Source organism: Pollachius pollachius (genome assembly GCF_949987615.1).
Source record: "Pollachius pollachius genome assembly, chromosome: 18".
Taxonomy (NCBI): domain Eukaryota; kingdom Metazoa; phylum Chordata; class Actinopteri; order Gadiformes; family Gadidae; genus Pollachius; species Pollachius pollachius.
This window is the reverse complement of record NC_136951.1, coordinates 5,266,061-5,283,823: the sequence shown is the minus strand read 5'-3', so window position 1 is coordinate 5,283,823 and position 17,763 is coordinate 5,266,061. Positions and strand designations below refer to the sequence as shown.

Below are 17,763 nucleotides of genomic sequence, written 5' to 3'. Positions count from 1 at the left end.
ACACACTGTAGAACCATGAGGAGAACACACTGTAGAACCAGGAGAACACACTGTAGAACCAGGAGGAGAACACACTGTAGAACCAGGAGAACACACTGTAGAACCAGGAGGAGAACACACTGTAGAACCAGGAAAACACACTGTAGAACCAGGAGAACACACTGTAGAACCAGGAGAACACACTGTAGAACCAGGAGAACACACTGTAGAACCATGAGGAGAACACACTGTAGAACCAGGAGAACACACTGTAGAACCAAGAGAACACACTATAGAACCAAGAGAACACACTGTAGAACCAGGAGAACACACTGTAGAACCATGAGGAGAACACACTGTAGAACCAGGAGAACACACTGTAGAACCAAGAGAACACACTATAGAACCAAGAGAACACACTGTAGAACCAGGACAACACACTATAGAACCAGGAGGAGAACACACTGTAGAACCAGGAAAACACACTGTAGAACCAGGAGAACACACTGTAGAACCAGGAGGAGAACACACTGTAGAACCAGGAGGAGAACACACTGTAGAACCAGGAGAACACACTGTAGAACCAGAACAACACACTGTAGAACCAGGAGAACTCACTGTAGAACCAGGAGAACACACTGTAGAACCAGGAGGAGAACACACTGTAGAACCAGGAGGAGAACACACTGTAGAACCAGGAGAACACACTGTAGAACCAGAACAACACACTGTAGAACCAGGAGAACTCACTGTAGAACCAGGAGAACACACTGTAGAACCAGGACAACACACTGTAGAACCAGAAGGAGAACACTGTAGAACCAGGAGAACACACTGTAGAACCAGGAGAACACACTGTAGAACCAGGAGGAGAACACACTGTAGAACCAGGAGGAGAACACACTTTAGAACCAGGAGGAGAACACACTGTAGAACCACCAGTTCTCATTCTGAATCTATATTCATATCCACCATTCAATTAACTCTTTCTGTGTCCATGATTTGATTAATGTCGTTCATATTTAAATGTCCGCAGGGAGCACAGATCCTGTCTGCGGCCAAGGAGCTGGGTACTCTGTCCAAACTGAAGGTACAGTAATGTCAGGAGTAGACCACAGCTTGGTGTACTGTAATGTCTGGAACATACGTAAACTTAACTCACTGTAATGTCTGAAACATACGTAACCTTAACTCACTGTAATGTCTGGAACAGACTCAACCTTAACTCACTGTAATGTCTGGAACATACGTAACCTTAACTCACTGTAATGTCTGGAACAGACTCAACCTTAACTCACTGTAACGTCTGGAACAGACTCAACCTTAACTCACTGTAACGTCTGGAACAGACTTAACCTTAACTCACTGTAATGTCTGGAACATACGTAACCTTAACTCACTGTAACGTCTGGAACAGACTCAACCTTAACTCACTGTAATGTCTGGAAAATACGTAACCTTAACTCACTGCAATGTCTGGAACAGACTCAACCTTAACTTACTGTAATGTCTGGAACATACGTAACCTTAACTCACTGTAATATCTGGAACATACATAACCTTAACTCACTGTAACGTCTGGAACAGACTCAACCTTAACTTACCGTGTAGGCCAGAAAAGACTTCAAGTCAGCTATAATAATAACGTAATACATTGAAATAACTTTGTATTACTTCCTGGCACTTATTGTGTGTTGTAAGTCCTGTCGCTTAGCATTCAGCAAACAGTACTTTGTGTATTGTGTAGTGTCTTATCTTAGCTATCTTTGTTCTGTAAGTGCTTTGCACTTTGTTCTATGAATACATTTAATTTACCGACAGCGATATATTGTTGTTTCTCTTTCTTCTGACAAATGGATTTTTTTTTTTTGCTGGATAAAAGCATCTGCTAAATACCCTAAATGTATTACCTCAACATAATTTCTAGAAAATATTGTTCCTTAACGTACTGTGATATCCTGACTTCACCTTAACTTCCCCTTCATTCGGTCATCGGTTAGACATTTGTTGCTTTAGTCTGACCAAAACATCACTAATCCATCTAATGCTAGAACCCATTAGGACTCACGGGTCGGTAAATGCTCGGTGAGTACTAGGGTTGTGGGTTGCTTGATTCTGTCTCTCCTGGTCTCTGGGAGAATAGCTCAGGAGTAGAGCTGGTTCAAACCCTGGCTTCTCCTAGCTGAGGGTCGAGGTGTCCCTGAGCAAGGCACCTCACCCTGACAGCTCCTGACGAGCTGGTTGTCGCCCCGCGGGGTTTACTCCGCCGTCGGTGTGGGAATGTGTGAAAGAATGGTTGTAAGTCGCTTTGGATAAAAGTGTCGGCAGAATTCCCTGAATGTAAATGTGAATGTCTCTGCAGGACCACATGGCCGGAGAGGCCAAGAGCCTGTCTCCCAAGCAGTGTGCCGTCATGGACATGGCCCTGGACACCATAAAGGTCAGTTGGTGTGGGGCTGCGGTGTCAAGTGGACCTGTCTGGGGGGGAGGTTCAAGTTCAGTTTCATTCACTATTCATCGAGGTGTCGCAGACAAGACAGATTGGAGCAGCAGCAGTGGAAGACTGTTCTCTTTAGAACCAAACCAAAATGTAATATGGAATAATCCATACGCTTCAAAATGGCGTTTACAAGTTAGTGATGTGAAGGAAATACTTCCACTTGCCTGAACCATGATATTAAGAGTTCACAGGCCAAATGAAGGTCAACAACCACTCTTTCCGTTAACAAGTTGAAGACTGAACTTTAAAGTGTCAAATGAGAAGTTGGGGCCGACAGAAATGGCCAGGTGACGTTAGCCTTGCTTCTCCTCAGCAATACTTCCATGCGGGCGGTAACGGGCTGAAGAAGGCCTTCCTGGAGAAGAGTGCCGAGCTCTCGTCGCTACGCCATGCCCTGTCGCTCTACACTCAGTCCACCGACACGCTCATCAAGACCTTTGTCACAAGCCAACGTGTTCAAGGTAGGCTAGGTCAGCTATTTTAGCAGTCAGATAGCAAATATGCCGACGACAGGTTAGCTTAGCATTGGGATAGCCAATATGCCCAAGGAATACTAGGCTTGTGGTTGAAATAGCTAACATGGTATACTAGCTTAGCATACCTATGATGGGTAGGGATGTGGTAAAAGGTTAAAGAGGAACCTTAACACTGACCTCAAACCTAAGAATTACCTCACACATGGTTACTGCAATAGGCTGAAATTGTGTGATGTCACTTCAAAACATGTCTTTCTTCTCTTGACCAATAGAAGTCCCTTTGGGAGCTTTTTAATGCTTTGAGGAAATCTGATAATAATCATATGTTGTGTGTTTCAATGTCAGAATGTGTTGATTTGACTCTGTGTGTTCTGTGTTGTCTCTTGTGCCGGCCGCCAGTACACAATGGAAAGGGTATTAGGTTAACTCCCAACGAAAAAATACAGCCGAGCAGGGGTACGTTACCACCGAGGGCGGCGCCCGGACGGACGTTTTCTGGCACTCGTTACCCATGATGCATTAGCAATGAATAGACTAAGTGAGCCCTGAGGTTATACAGGTCCAACGTTAAAGGTTGGGCTTCAGGTATTCGGCTAGGTTTAGGTTAAGATCAGTGTACGGTTCGTGGGGGAAAGCAGTGCATCATGGGATATGCTTGCCAGAAAATACCGTTGCGTTTGTGCCCGAAACTGAAGTGATCTGCTAGCTACCCTACCTTGTCTCCCACCTCTTTGCCCTCCCCAACCTCCCTCACAACCCATTCTCAACACTGTATACGCTACATATTCAGAGGTGGACATACCCTGGTACACGTCACAATATATACTTAGAAGTAATATATTGCAAAAAAGAAACATATTACTAATCCTATCCCTCATTTCTTTTTCGTGGTGAATCAAAACAACCTATTCTAGTCCCTGGACCCTTATCCTTCCTGATGAAGTATCTTTGGTTTGTGTGTGTGTGGCTTAGGGTCCGGCGTGGACAAGCCCATTGGGGAGGTCTCGGCCCAGATCGAGCTCCACACCCACCCGGGCAATGGGGAGCGCAAGATCACCGTCAAAGGTCAGTAGGGGTCCAAACATTCAGTATTCAAGCATCTGGGTTCTGTGGCTTGACAGAGAGAGATGTTGCAGAAAATATGCAACTGTGAACCTTGGTGTCAACTTTATGATTGGTAACACAGCACGGTGTAACACCGTGTTCACAGGACCGGTCCATGGCGTAAGAAAGGTTGGGGACCGAGACAATCCTGCCTCCTTGTTCTTTAGTGCATATTATATAACGTGTGTGTGTGTGTGTGTGTTTTTGTGTGTGTGTGTGTGTGTGTGTGTGTGTGTGTGTGTGTGTGTTCCTTTAGTCTTGGGAGCCAATGATCTCAAGTGGCAGACTCCTGGGATGTTCCGGCCCTTTGTGGAGGTGTCTCTCATAGGTCCTCATCTCAGCGACAAGAAACGCAAGTTCCAGACCAAGTCCAAGAACAACTGCTGGTCGCCCAAGTTCAGCGAGACCTTTAACTTGTAAGTACAGCAACTCTTATTCAATATATAGTGTTGTTATTTTATTCAAATTGTGCCAACCTAACCATTGTAAGTGCTTGGCACCTGTTTCTATCAACATCCTTACTGTACTGACAGTGATATATTGTTTCTCCTTCTTCTGACAAATGTACTTTTGTAAATGTATGCTAAGTTGCTTTTTATAAAAGCGTATGCTAAATGCATCTGCTATATGCCCTAAATGTAAATGTCCTTAGACACGGACAGGGCCTGCTGTTCCCACTGTATCATCCTATGGCGGAGCAGCTCTAGCCCACTTCATTAGTGGTGTCTTACAGTGAACCCAGTGACGGGGCGGCATGTGGCACAGGAGGTACAGCGGGTTGGCTGGTAACCGGAAGGTTGAGTGTCGAGGTGTCCCTGAGCAAGACCCCTCACCCTAACTGTTAGGGTGAGGGGTCTTGCTCAGGGAGCAGTTAGGGCCTAACTGCTCCCGACAAGCTGGCTGGTGCCCGTCATGGTTGACAACCCTGTCGGTGTGTCAATGTGTGCACGAATGGGTGATTGTTAGGCATTGTTGTAAAGCGCTGTATAAATGCAGTCCTTTACCATTCAACTCAGATCCAAACCCTAAACAAGTAGGAAGGGAAACAGGGAGCCTGGTGCATAGGGCACTTGGCTCCCTCAAAGGTCGGAGACCACAGACATCGGGGGGGTCCAGTCCCACCTCACCACCACTCCCCCCCTCCCCCCGCAGCTCGCTGGGCGGCAAGGAGGGCTGGGAGAGCTACGAGCTGCAGTTGTGCGTGAAGGACTACTGCTTCGGCCGGGCGGACCGCGTGGTGGGCCTGGCGGTCATGCAGCTCCGGGACCTCGGCGAGAAGACGGCCGGCGCCTGCTGGCTGCCGCTGGGCCAGGGCGTGCACATGGACGACACGGGGCAGACGGCCATGCGCATCCTGTCCCAGCGCGCCGGCGACGAGGTCGCCAAGGAGTTCGTACGCCTCAAGTCGGAGACTCGCTCGGCCGAGGAGGGCCGGTGAGGAGGAAGGGGAAGGAAAGGATGGAAGGGAATGACAAAGGAAAGGAAATGACAGCCAGAGAGGTAGACTCGACGGAGGAGGACGGAGGGGAAAGCGAACGCTCCCCTTCCACGCCGGTAAAGATGGCTGACGCAAACCGACTCAGGAGCAGGAGAGGGTCGACTAGGTGTTCGGTTGCGAAGAAACGAGTGGTCCGTCTCCAAGACGCTTTGGTTTGAATCATGACTAACACACTCGTAACCTTGGTTTCCTCAACATCGGTTGGTCCACACCCCCACACACTCCATCCCTCTACTCACTTCTCACAGGCACAACACACCTGAGCGCTCATCCTAGAGCGACCTCAGCCTTTCCAGTCGTTCACAAACTCTTCCTCACCCTTCTTTGGCCTTGGATTCGGTTGTCGGCGCCTCCTGTCCTGTTTGTGTTTGAGTGGCAGAAACCGTGACCTGATCAGAGAGCCTCCCCTCACCAACCTCACTTCCCCCACTGTTCACCTGACCTCAGATCTCGTCACCCTCCATCACCTCTAACCCAATCCCTTGATCATCTGGTCACCTCCACGCACGCCACCATCACCTTAATCGTCCCCTGATAAATGCCTCCATCAGTTTCACCCACACCCATTCAATTCCACCGTGATACCCAGTATCGCCTCCATCTCTACAAACCACCCCCGTCACCTTCACCCCAGGACCTTGACTCTCCCCCCACCCATCATGGCCTCCACCCCCACTCCCACTCCAAACTTATGTGTTTGATGCCTTACATGCTAGAAACTGTGAGAGCGAATGAGGGTGGACACGGTCTTGCGTTTGAAACTCTATCCACTCTATTTAGCTCCACGGGTTTAGAGGGAGGTTAATTTTTGATTTATTTTTTCCAAGATTAAATAAATGTGAATACTGCTTCATAAACAGGGGAATGCTGAAGGGGGTCCGGCCGCTGGTCTCGGTATGATTGTATGGAGAGCAGGCGGCCCTAGTGTTTCTGTAGCGTTGAGTTCTACAATCTGTCAATCACACTGTCTCTAGGCAACCCAAGGGATGCCACTGAAGAAGAAATAGATAGTTATACACAAGCTACTTGTGTTGGTACGAAAGCAAACTGTTGAATCAAAGTAATAATCAGAGAGTGATAATGTGTGCCTTGTTGTGTGAGGTTTCTATTTCCACTCAGAGAGCCGTCATTCCAGTTTCCCGTTGCCCTGATGTTAGCTAGCAAGGAAAATCACAGTGCTGATGTTGTAGTTTCCATGGTGACCACAAACCTTAGCCTCTTATCCATGTTGGTAAAACCAAATCCCATAGAGACCAAGAATCTAGACGATGTTTAGATGGATTTATTAATAGCCGTACTCTTAACTTCGCTCATTGATTGATTGATTTATTTATTTTATATGTGTATATTTATTTTGTCTGTAGTCGTCTAAACATGTTTAATGTCGGATTTGCCATGTTTACTTTTCCGATTGGTGTATTTATATGTTGGCCAAGTTGAACCTGCAGGATTCTAGAATTCTGTAACCTGAGTTCTAGAGCTGAGCTGAGTTCTTTGAACAAGCTGAGTTCCGGGTTCCACTGAAGTGTTCCCTCCTCAGACAAGCTTCCCTCCATTTAGAAAATCGAAATCAAAAGTACTAAAACATTCAGAGAAAATGTTCAGTCACACTTCACACAAATTCACATCAAGTACCGTAATGTCCCTGAATGACAAAAGTGCTAACATATTAATAAAATATCGGCCTCTTTATATATTTTTTGTAAGATAAGTAACATTTTAATGTAAAATTTCTGTTTTGTTTCACCCACATGTAAAAGTGGTGTGTGGGAGATAAGTATGCGTGTAGAAGGCTTGAAAATGTGGTTTACACAGCATTCTACTGCTGTCCTCTCCCTCTCAGTGGCCTTATTTTGGTAATAGAGAAAATGTTGGCATCTTGTTAACCCTTTTTAACCTAGTATTCCTTTTCCGTCCCCGAAACTATGATGATAACATCCGCACATGATTATGAATCAATCATTCCCCCAAGTGATGCTCTTTGCCGTTATTTCGTACTTGTTTTTTATTTTTATCATTGACTCGATTCTCTTTTTGTAGTCGGTTGATTCTTGTCGGGTCTTTTTCTTTCGATTTCATTTACAGAATGTTTTGATCCCTCGACCCTCATGAAGTCCTCCACTGTGTTTGGAAGTTTGCGAGTGGTTGGTGTTGTGGACAGCTGATGATATACTGTGATACAAATGCTGGTGAACTCTTATCAATCAAAAAAAATGGACAACCACTGAAACTTGACACTGCTGTAACAAAAAACAACTGTTTCTACACATTTGAGAATTTGTTTTTGCACCAAATGACAACTGCCAAAACACTACGCATGACTTATGTTTGTTACGTTATACTTATGGTTTATGAATGTTTGGAGCGGTTGTGTTTCTGGTATAAAGCCACTTTTTGTATTACATGTCCCTTGTGCCAAGTTGTACCAAGTTGTCGATTTACAGCCGATTTGTTGTTCTTACCTCTTTAGCCCCTCACACTTCCAGTATGTTACTTCAGTAGTTTATGTATCTTAAGTATCTTCTTATTGTTAGCATTGTTCTTATTATTATTGTGACTTTGTTTTTCATCACTGTTATGAGGATGGTGGTGTTCATTAAAAAGTTAACATTCCAATTATTGAATTTTGTATAAAGTGTCGGAGAAGCATTTTTATTGTTTTTTGTCGTTTTTTTAAAACCAGGGTTTGTGTTTAAAGTTTTCATGTATTTTGTTAGATTGTTGGAATACTATTAAGCCCCAGGATCTCCTCAACACTAAGAAAAATACATAACATCTGGCTGTGAAGCGAATTTGGTTCTTAGAGTTTTTGTAACTCTGATTTTAAAGGTCATCATAATAATTATTTTGCTAAGGAATAATCAATTATGACACTTTTTAGCAAGATTGTGGCAGAATTAAAGCTAGGGAAGGCAATTTGGAGACACTAGCCAGAGTAAGCTAGATTTTGAAAGAATCTAGCTGAAACAAATTCCACCCCTCCTTTCAGACCTGCCTCCAAAGCCACTCCCCCAAAACATGTGCCAACCAATCATTTCCTTGGGGGCCGAATTAAACCATTTGAATTAATCACAGGGGTGCCGCCTATAATTAATATAATTTTTTTTCTCTTTATTGTCAAAGCATTGGATTTATTGGATGCTTTCGGGTGTAAAGAGATTTTTCACAAATATGATAAATATATCTATTTATGACGCATGCTTATAAATAAATTGCTAATAGCTTTAAAGGAGGTAACACACACACCAACAAACTCCTTCACACACACCTACACACACACACACACACACACCTGCACACACACACCTACCTACACACACACACACACACACACACACACACACGCGGGTTTATGCGGACAATAAGTCATTCACCTGCTGGGTCAGCCGGAGGTCTCCCTCCTGAATCACACTGGGGCTCTTTGTGCCCGGGACAGCGTATTAAATTCCATTTCTGAAAGGTTGGGGATGTACATATTCATCCCCCCGTCGACACCCAGAAGAGCTGGGAAATGATTGATGAATTATTGATTTGTGAAACAGGTGACCCAAGAAGTAGAGGAAGTGTAGGATTGAACCTGCGGTCGAGAGGACCTGTTGACCGGGCTCCAGGTATTTCCTGGTGCTGGACACATGCGTGCATGCCAAGGGCGTGGTATATATACCTGGCTGAGACCCCCCACACACACACACACATGGCCAGGCTCTCTGGTTGGCTGGAGTCCTTCACCTTCCCCCTCCCCCCATCGTATTGTTGTTTAACTGCCCCCCCCCCCCCCCCCACACACACACACACACACACACTCTCTCAAACCATCAGAGTCCAAAGATCGCTTGTTCTGTTTGCTCAAGCACTGATTGGATGCATGAGGAGAAATAGCCCATGCTACACCGGTGGTACGGTGGTGGACACACACCCACACACACACACACACACTCCTCTCTGTCTCTGTCTTTCTCTCATTCAGTCTCTGTCACTCTCTATATATACACCCCCCTCCCTTTTCGTTCTCTCTCTCTCTCTCTCTCTGTAACCCACCTGTAGATCCCCTACCTGGGCGAGGGGGCGGGGTCAGTGTGTGAGCACCTGTTGTTGTAAAGGGAGAGAGAGAAAGACGTGGCTTCGCGCTCCTCGATCGCCCCTTATCTAAGAGGGAGGGAGGGAGCGGTTGTGCTTTACTTCCATTTCGTTCCGTCGGTTCCTGCTTTTATGAAGTTTGTGTGTGTTGGTGACTGCGTCCGAGCGTGGGTGTTTTTAATTCCCCTTCCCTTGTGTCCTAAGCCTCCGTCCTAACGCTCCTCTACGGCTCCTGAAGGACTCTGGGAACCAGAATTCCTCCCCAGGTACGTGTCTCATCGTTTGCCCGACCGCACACCTCCACTGGGGCACCTAATTGGAGAGACCGGGGGTTAGGATCACAGGATCCAGGTCTGGTCACTAGGTTGACTTCTACTGGACACATGAACTCTGAGCTGATCTGATGAGATAAGGAAGCGAGGGAAACCTGTGACTTGACTTGAGGAAATATTTCAATTAAATTAAGTACTGTTGCTGATAAGCAGGCAATGGCTGTGGTTATGGTGGACCTCTGCAGTGATGTGCAGTACATGTGATGTGGCTTGAGGATATGAATGGGTTTGTGTTGGAAACTGAATCGTTATTAAACTATAAATAACCTATTCATATCACTGGGCCAGGCATCGTATATAGAGTGTGTGTATATATATAAATATATAAATATATATATATATATAGAATAGAGCATTTAAAAGTGCAGATGTTTGGACGATACATTATAAGTTTCTTTCTGTTGTATTAGGAACATCAACTTTTCACAGGTAGTTCACTGAAACTTCAGCCTCAGTCATTTAAGTTAAATTGTTTTCATGTATAAAGTTTTGGAGGCTTTCATGCCGTGGTTGTGTGAATATGAAGTGACCAACATGGGGGTGTCTTTCATGTATTTGGACATTCAGTGTGAACGATGAAGTGATTTCATCTAATGATTCTACCAATCCAGATTAAACTGACGTGAATGGCAGCATTAATCAATTGTTCATGTTTACGTATATTATAAAATAGATAAAATGTTGTATTCAACCCAGCTAAAATGAGTATGTACACTGAGGTTTAGATCAGGTCAGACAATAGCTGTGACTCTGAGTTAGTAAAGAGTATGTAGACTGAAGGATAGATCAGATCAGATCAGACGATAGCCGTGACTTTGAGTGTATGAAGCCATAGGAGAGGGTCTATGATTCAGGACGGATTCTGTCTCACCTTGGGCGGCTGGCTTATCTACAGGCAGGTTCTCTGAAGGTACTAAAGGTCGAAGAAGAGAGGGAGAGGCCACCATCTCATGATAACCGAGCCATATAAGCTCTATATATTTATAAATGTTCGAGGAGGTCATGGGTTCATTACGATTCAAACGTCGTTTAGATTCAACCTTTCTGGGATAGGTAGTCCGAAGTTCTTCACTAAATATCTCTACTGATTCACATACTTCTATATTGACCCACCTACCTATCGATCTACCTACCTAACTACGTCTATATCTATCTATCATTCTATCTACCTACCTAGCTACATCTATGTCTATCGATCTATTTACCGACCTAGCTACATCTATATCTATCGATCTATCTACCTACCTTGCTGTATGTCTCTCTGCAGCTCTTTATCTATCTGTGTGTCAATCTATCTAGTCATGCCTACTTACCCGCCATTTTGGTCCAGCCATCTGTTGAAGTGAGGTGACATCATGACATCACTGCTCTCTTGCCGCCTTCAAAACAGCTCGGAGGTTCGGAAGCTCTTGCGTGTCTTCACGTAAACCTTCCCTTCCAAAATAAAGTGTTCAGGGAATGCCCCTCAGAAGTTCTTAGGCTATGACATAAAACCGGTTTGTGAGTGAGACTAGACTTCATAACAACAAGTATGGATGCCCGCAGGAACCTCTCTGCGCTTCTTTGCCGAATCAGATGAACAGTTATTAGAACTGCTTGCGATGGTTGAACATGAGCGAGAATTGATCAGGTGATGTTTATAATTGTAAGCTATAATGTTATGTAATGCAAACGTTAGAATGGATGTTAAGTTCGCCTCGTAGTGCTTGCTGCAAGTTCACTTTAGTCTATCAATGAAATGGGCAGCCATTGTTGTGACGTTATCTCGGGGGACTTGCGTTGCTTTATTTCCACACAAAACTTTGAGCGAAATCTCCGACCCAACAGAGTGTTCAAATCACTTTCCTCCGAGCTTATGCTCCGAACCCCCGAACCTCCCGGAAACTCCGACAGTTTTGAAGGCGCCATCTGTCTAAGTGTAGTATGACATCACTGTTCTCTGTCTAGGTGTAGTATGACATCACTGTTCTCTGTCTACGTGTAGTATGACATCACTGTTCTCTGTCTATGTGTAGTATGACATCACTGTTCTCTGTCTAGGTGTAGTTTGACATCACTGCTCTCTGTCTAGGTGTAGTATGACATCACTGTTCTCTGTGTATGTGTAGTATGACATCACTGCTCTCTGTCTAGGTGTAGTTTGACATTACTGTTCTCTGTCTAGGTGTAGTATGACATCACTGCTCTCTGTCTAGGTGTAGTATGACATCACTGTTCTCTGTCTAGGTGTAGTATGACATCACTGCTCTCTGTCTAGGTGTAGTATGACATAACTGTTCTCTGTCAAGGTGTAGTTTGACCTCACTGTTCTCTGTCTAGGTGTAGTATGACATCACTGTTCTCTGTCTAGGTGTAGTATGACATCACTGCTCTCTGTCTAGGTGTAGTATGACATCACTGCTCTGTCTAGGTGTAGTACGACATCACTGTTCTATGTCTAGGTGTAGTATGACATCACTGCTCTCTGTCTAGGTGTAGTATGACATCACTGTTCTCTGTCTAGGTGTAGTATGGCATCACTGCTCTCTGTCTAGGTGTAGTATGACATCACTGTTCTCTGTCAAGGTGTAGTTTGACCTCACTGTTCTCTGTCTAGGTGTAGTATGACATCACTGTTCTCTGTCTAGGTGTAGTATGACATCACTGCTCTCTGTCTAGGTGTAGTATGACATCACTGCTCTGTCTAGGTGTAGTACGACATCACTGTTCTCTGTCTAGGTGTAGTATGACATCACTGTTCTCTGTCTAGGTGTACTATGACATCACTGTTCTCTGTCTAGGTGTAGTATGACATCACTGCTCTGTCTAAGTGTAGTATGACATCACTGCTCTCTGTCTAGGTGTAGTATGACATCACTGCTCTGTCTAGGTGTAGTATGACATCACTGTTCTCTGTCTTGGTGTAGTTTGACATCACTGCTCTCTGTCTAGATGTAGTATGACACCACTTTTCTCTGTCTAGGTGTAGTATGACATCACTGCTCTCTGTCTAGGTGTAGTATGACATCACTGCTCTGTCTAGGTGTAGTATGACATCACTGTTCTCTGTCTAGGTGTAGTATGACATCACTGTTCTCTGTCTAGGTGTAGTTTTACCTCACTGTTCTCTGTCTAGGTGTAGTATGACATCACTGCTCTGTCTAGGTGTAGTATGACATCACTGCTCTCTGTCTAGGTGTAGTTTTACCTCACTGTTCTCTGTCTAGGTGTAGTATGACATCACTGCTCTCTGTCTAGGTGTAGTTTTACCTCACTGTTCTCTGTCTAGGTGTAGTATGACATCACTGCTCTCTGTCTAGGTGTAGTATGACATCACTGTTCTCTGTCTAGGTGTAGTATGACATCACTGTTCTCTGTCTAGGTGTAGTATGACATCACTGCTCTCTGTCTAGGTGTAGTATGACATCACTGTTCTCTGTCTAGGTGTAGTTTGACCTCACTGTTCTCTGTCTAGGTGTAGTATGACATCACTGTTCTCTGTCTAGGTGTAGTATGACATCACTGCTCTCTGTCTAGGTGTAGTATGACATCACTGCTCTGTCTAGGTGTAGTATGACATCACTGCTCTCTGTCTAGGTGTAGTATGACATCACTGCTCTCTGTCTAGGTGTAGTATGACATCACTGTTCTCTGTCTAGGTGTAGTATGACATCACTGCTCTCTGTCTAGGTGTAGTATGACATCACTGTTCTTTCTGTATGTGTAGTATGACATCACTGCTCTCTGTCTAGGTGTAGTATGACATCACTGCTCTCTGTCTAGGTGTAGTATGACATCACTGTTCTTTCTGTATGTGTAGTATGACATCTCTGTTCACTTTATAGGTATAGCATGACATCACTGATCTGAGCATGGGTTCGTTATTGACATACTTTGAGTCCCTGTGTGGGAGAAAAAGGGAAAAAGGTAAGAAGCTCCCTCAGTGTGTGTGTGTGTGTTTGTATGTGTTTGTGTGTATGTTATTAGTATAGTACAATTATAGCATATGATTATGTTATCGCAGTTAATAGATTTATTGTATTATTGGCATAAGAATTAGTAGTAAAGTGTTCCTATTATTAACTGTATTATTATAATTAGAAGTATTAGCAGCTGTAGTCATTGATTGGTATCCTCACATTGTTTCCTTATTCATGATGTCCCTTCCTGTTCCAGAGGAAGAGCGGTACATCCATGCCAACAACCGACCTCTGAACCTCCCCTATCAGTACGCTGTGAGTGGACAATCTCTAACCAACCATAACCAATAAAAACCTTTCTAGCTGAGATGAACCAACTGTCGCCTCCTCCCCCATCTCACCATCCCCCACTGGCCACTATCTCTACTTCCTGGTCCGTATTGCAATGATTCTTTATTAGTTGGCGTGATGAGCAAACCCTCATGGCACCACAGTGTGCCTTCAGTCATTGAACATTGTGTTGTGTATTCTCAGCTCATTCAGCTTAGGGTGTACGTATACGGTTCAGTTAGCCATCTTTTTCTCTGTCTGTTTATCTGGCCCATGTATATAGTTTGCTTAATACCAAGCAGAAACATGAATCACTGCACTGAATTGAATGGGCCGAGTTCCATGTAGCACACATGTACGTGCACTACAGTGCACGTACGTGTATCTTTAAACGTGCACTCTGTTCTTCTTTCCCAGGACAATGCCATCAGGACCTCTAAGTACAATGTCTTCAGCTTCCTACCGCTCAACCTCTTCGAACAGTTCCAGAGGCTGGCCAACGCTTACTTCCTGGTCTTGTTGATACTGCAGGTGTGTTTCCACACCACCTACCTACCTAGATACCTATCCATCAACCTGCCTACCTACCTACCTACCTGTGTGTGTGTGTGTGTGTGTGTGTGTGTGTTCCGTCCCCAGTTAATCCCTGAGATCTCGTCCCTCTCCTGGTTCACCACGGTGGTTCCTCTCCTTCTGGTTCTTACCATCACTGCCGTCAAAGACGCCAGCGATGACATCGTAAGAGACGGCAGATACTATTTATTATCGTCATCGTGATAATCATGATGATAATAAAGACTTGATGTATTCATAAGTTGATGTATAAAATGTATCTTTTACTATTATTATTATTATGGTGATCCTTGTCAATTAAGGTAACGATAAGGTAGATAATAGTAAAGTACTGCTTGTATTGGTACTTGTAATTTCATTGACACCATCGCTTAAAGGCAAACTTCTGATTTATTGATCAAAGCGAATAGTCTGTGGTTTATGGTTGAATTGGGTGAAAGATGAATTCATGACTTCACCTGGTCATTTTCCCGACAAATCAGAACCGGCACAGAAGCGACAAGCAGGTGAACAACCGTTGCGTGGACGTTCTCATCGATGGAGAGTGAGTCCCCACTTTCAAAGTCTCCAAATCCCTGCAAGTCTAAAGTTCACTGGAGTGAAAATATTCAAAACACGCTGCTTGCGCATGTGTCTCTATGCAGTTGTTCTTGTGTGTGTGTGTGAGTGTGTGTGTGTTTGTGTGTGTGTGTTTGTATGTTTGTGTCTGTATCTGTCTGTGTGTGTGTGTGTGTGTGTGTGTGTGTGTGTGTGTGTGTGTTTGTTATGTCTTTCTTCCTTTTTAAACATGCTTCTTGCATGTCTTCTCCCAGACTACGGAGTGAAAAGTGGATGAATGTTCAGGTTGGAGACGTCATCAAACTGGAGAACAACCAGTTTGTTACGGTGAGTACGGATCCCTCTGTCTGTCTGTATGTCCGTGTGTCCATGTATTTGTCACTCTAAGTCTGTCTGTCTGTCTGTTTATCTGTCTGTCACTGTGCATCTGTGTGTCTGTCTGGCCGTCTGTTTGTCTGTCTGTAAGTCTGTCTGGCCGTCTTTGTGTCTGTCTGTGTTTGTGTGTCTGTCTGTGTGTCTGTCGGTCATTGGATGCATGTCTGTCTGTCTGTCGCTTTATAGCTGTCTGTCTGTCTTTCTGGGTCCATCTGTCTGGCTTTCTTTCTGGGTCCGTCCGTCTGGCTGTCGTTCTGGGTCTGTCTGTCTGTGGCTGTCTGTCTGTTGATCTGTCTGACCATCAGTCTCTCTGACTGTCTATCCCAGGCTGATCTGCTGCTGTTGACCTCCAGCGAGCCTCTGAACCTGGTCTACATAGAAACGGCTGAGCTGGACGGGTATGGCATCACTTTTTATTCTACTTGTTTATTCTAGTGGTTTTGGGGGTGCTGGAGGAATTAAATGTGCAGTGGAAGTCTACTCGTTTTGATATGGATGTATGACCCCCAGACATGTGGTCCCTGGTACTAAAATAAGACCATCCTTTAGAGCAGGGATACCCACACTTATTGGGCTTGCAAGCTAATTTCAAAATGATCTACCTACATAAAGAAATGCTCAACATCTATTTATTTATATAAACTGAGTCCATACTCTGATGACTTGCACTGAATGGAGTCAGCCAGGGTTGCATAGTCTGGAAAGTAGCTGCTGGTAGTTGTTCTCAAGAAGGCTTTGAAATTACCATCAGTCATAGTTGAATGGTATTTGCACTTAGTCAAGTCAAGTCAAGTTTATTTGTATTCCACATTTCATATGGTATACACTGACTCACAGACTTAATAATCTTCATGTGGGAAAAAGCTGACTGGCATAAATAAGTAGAGCCAAATGCAGTCAAGGAGGTAGCATATTTCCTCATGGTTGGATACTTTTCCTTGTGAGTAAGTTCCAAAATTGTCCATGAGCCCTGCACTTAAGCTCAACATCAGCTTGCAAAAGCAAGTTTTTGTCAATCTAGTGGTAAATGCCTTAGGGATGATACTTCATCTATATATACAAATAAAATTAAAAGAAGTATCACAATGCTTTTTTTAAATCTCATAGTGTTCGAATTGGAGCTAAAACAGTGGGTTCAGTTACATTTTTATAGCAGGTAATATAATGCCGGCATCTGAACTTTCTGTCTTGTGTGTGTGTGTGTGTGTGTGTGTGTGTGTGTGTGTGTGTGTGTGTGTGTGTGTGTGTGTGTGTGTCTAGGGAGACCAACCTGAAGGTGAAACAGGCCCTTACGGTGACAGGAGATATCGGCGACAGCATCTCCGGCCTTGGGAGCTTCAAAGGTGACACACACACACATACACACACACACACACACACACACACACACACACACACACACACACACACACACACACACACACACACACCAAACACACACACACCAACTGTAAAGGGTCATTAAATAAAGTTAAACTAAAGTTGTTGCTACTAAGTGGTGTGTAATAAAGTGTGACCATTTCCCTGCTTTAATATGAATAGATTTGTCAGTCGAATTTGCTTTTTTGGAGGACTTTCAATTTGAAATGTGTGTTCCCCACAGGGGAGGTGCGCTGTGAGCCCCCCAACAACCGCCTGGACAAGTTCAAGGGGACGCTGACTGTGAACGGGCAGACGTACGCGCTGGACAACGACAAGGTGCTGCTGAGAGGCTGCACACTCAGGAACACCGAATGGTGCTTTGGCCTCGTCATCTTCGGAGGTAAAACACTGACCCCTGCAGGGCGCTGGTGGTACTACGTATAAAATAACTGCTACTGTTAACGTTAGGATAAGTAACATCTAAAAACGACTATGTTATGCATTTTTTTGAGTTGTGTACTTATAGTATTCCAACTGTTTCCGACAATGTTCAAACCCAGAGAAATCTGTAAATCTGAAGATTGAAGTTAGCGGTCTGTTATGTTTGAAGAGGTTGCATGTCAAAGGCTTTACCCACTCACTAAACACGATCTCTACTGGTAAACATGCCAGTAGAGATCAAACTTATTGATTAAATATC

At 44.4% G+C, this 17,763-nt stretch overlaps 2 protein-coding genes across 3 annotated transcripts in view; both read left to right on the top strand.

Moving 5' to 3' along the window:
• The window catches only part of unc13bb (unc-13 homolog Bb (C. elegans)), an 82,986-nt gene extending 74,780 nt beyond the window's left edge, over window positions 1-8,206 (top strand). Inside the window, exons 34-40 of one of the 2 annotated variants that reach the window (XM_079756072.1) lie at window positions 1,016-1,069; window positions 2,342-2,419; window positions 2,793-2,940; window positions 3,355-3,411; window positions 3,928-4,020; window positions 4,316-4,475; window positions 5,212-8,206. In XM_079756072.1, the coding sequence (XP_079612198.1) occupies window positions 1,016-1,069; window positions 2,342-2,419; window positions 2,793-2,940; window positions 3,355-3,411; window positions 3,928-4,020; window positions 4,316-4,475; window positions 5,212-5,497 (876 nt within the window). In that variant the 3' untranslated portion in view covers window positions 5,498-8,206. The remainder of the gene's footprint in view (window positions 1-1,015; window positions 1,070-2,341; window positions 2,420-2,792; window positions 2,941-3,354; window positions 3,412-3,927; window positions 4,021-4,315; window positions 4,476-5,211) is intronic. The other variant, XM_079756073.1, reaches the window with a different exon arrangement.
• Window positions 8,207-9,439: 1,233 nt separating this feature from the next.
• The window catches only part of atp8b5b (ATPase phospholipid transporting 8B5b), a gene marked incomplete at its 5' end in the record, with an annotated part of 29,603 nt that continues 21,279 nt past the window's right edge, over window positions 9,440-17,763 (top strand). The window contains 9 exons of the mRNA XM_079755898.1: window positions 9,440-9,453; window positions 9,839-9,900; window positions 14,122-14,180; window positions 14,613-14,726; window positions 15,251-15,312; window positions 15,581-15,653; window positions 16,029-16,099; window positions 16,962-17,044; window positions 17,305-17,463. Of these exons, the coding sequence (XP_079612024.1) occupies window positions 9,440-9,453; window positions 9,839-9,900; window positions 14,122-14,180; window positions 14,613-14,726; window positions 15,251-15,312; window positions 15,581-15,653; window positions 16,029-16,099; window positions 16,962-17,044; window positions 17,305-17,463 (697 nt within the window). The remainder of the gene's footprint in view (window positions 9,454-9,838; window positions 9,901-14,121; window positions 14,181-14,612; window positions 14,727-15,250; window positions 15,313-15,580; window positions 15,654-16,028; window positions 16,100-16,961; window positions 17,045-17,304; window positions 17,464-17,763) is intronic.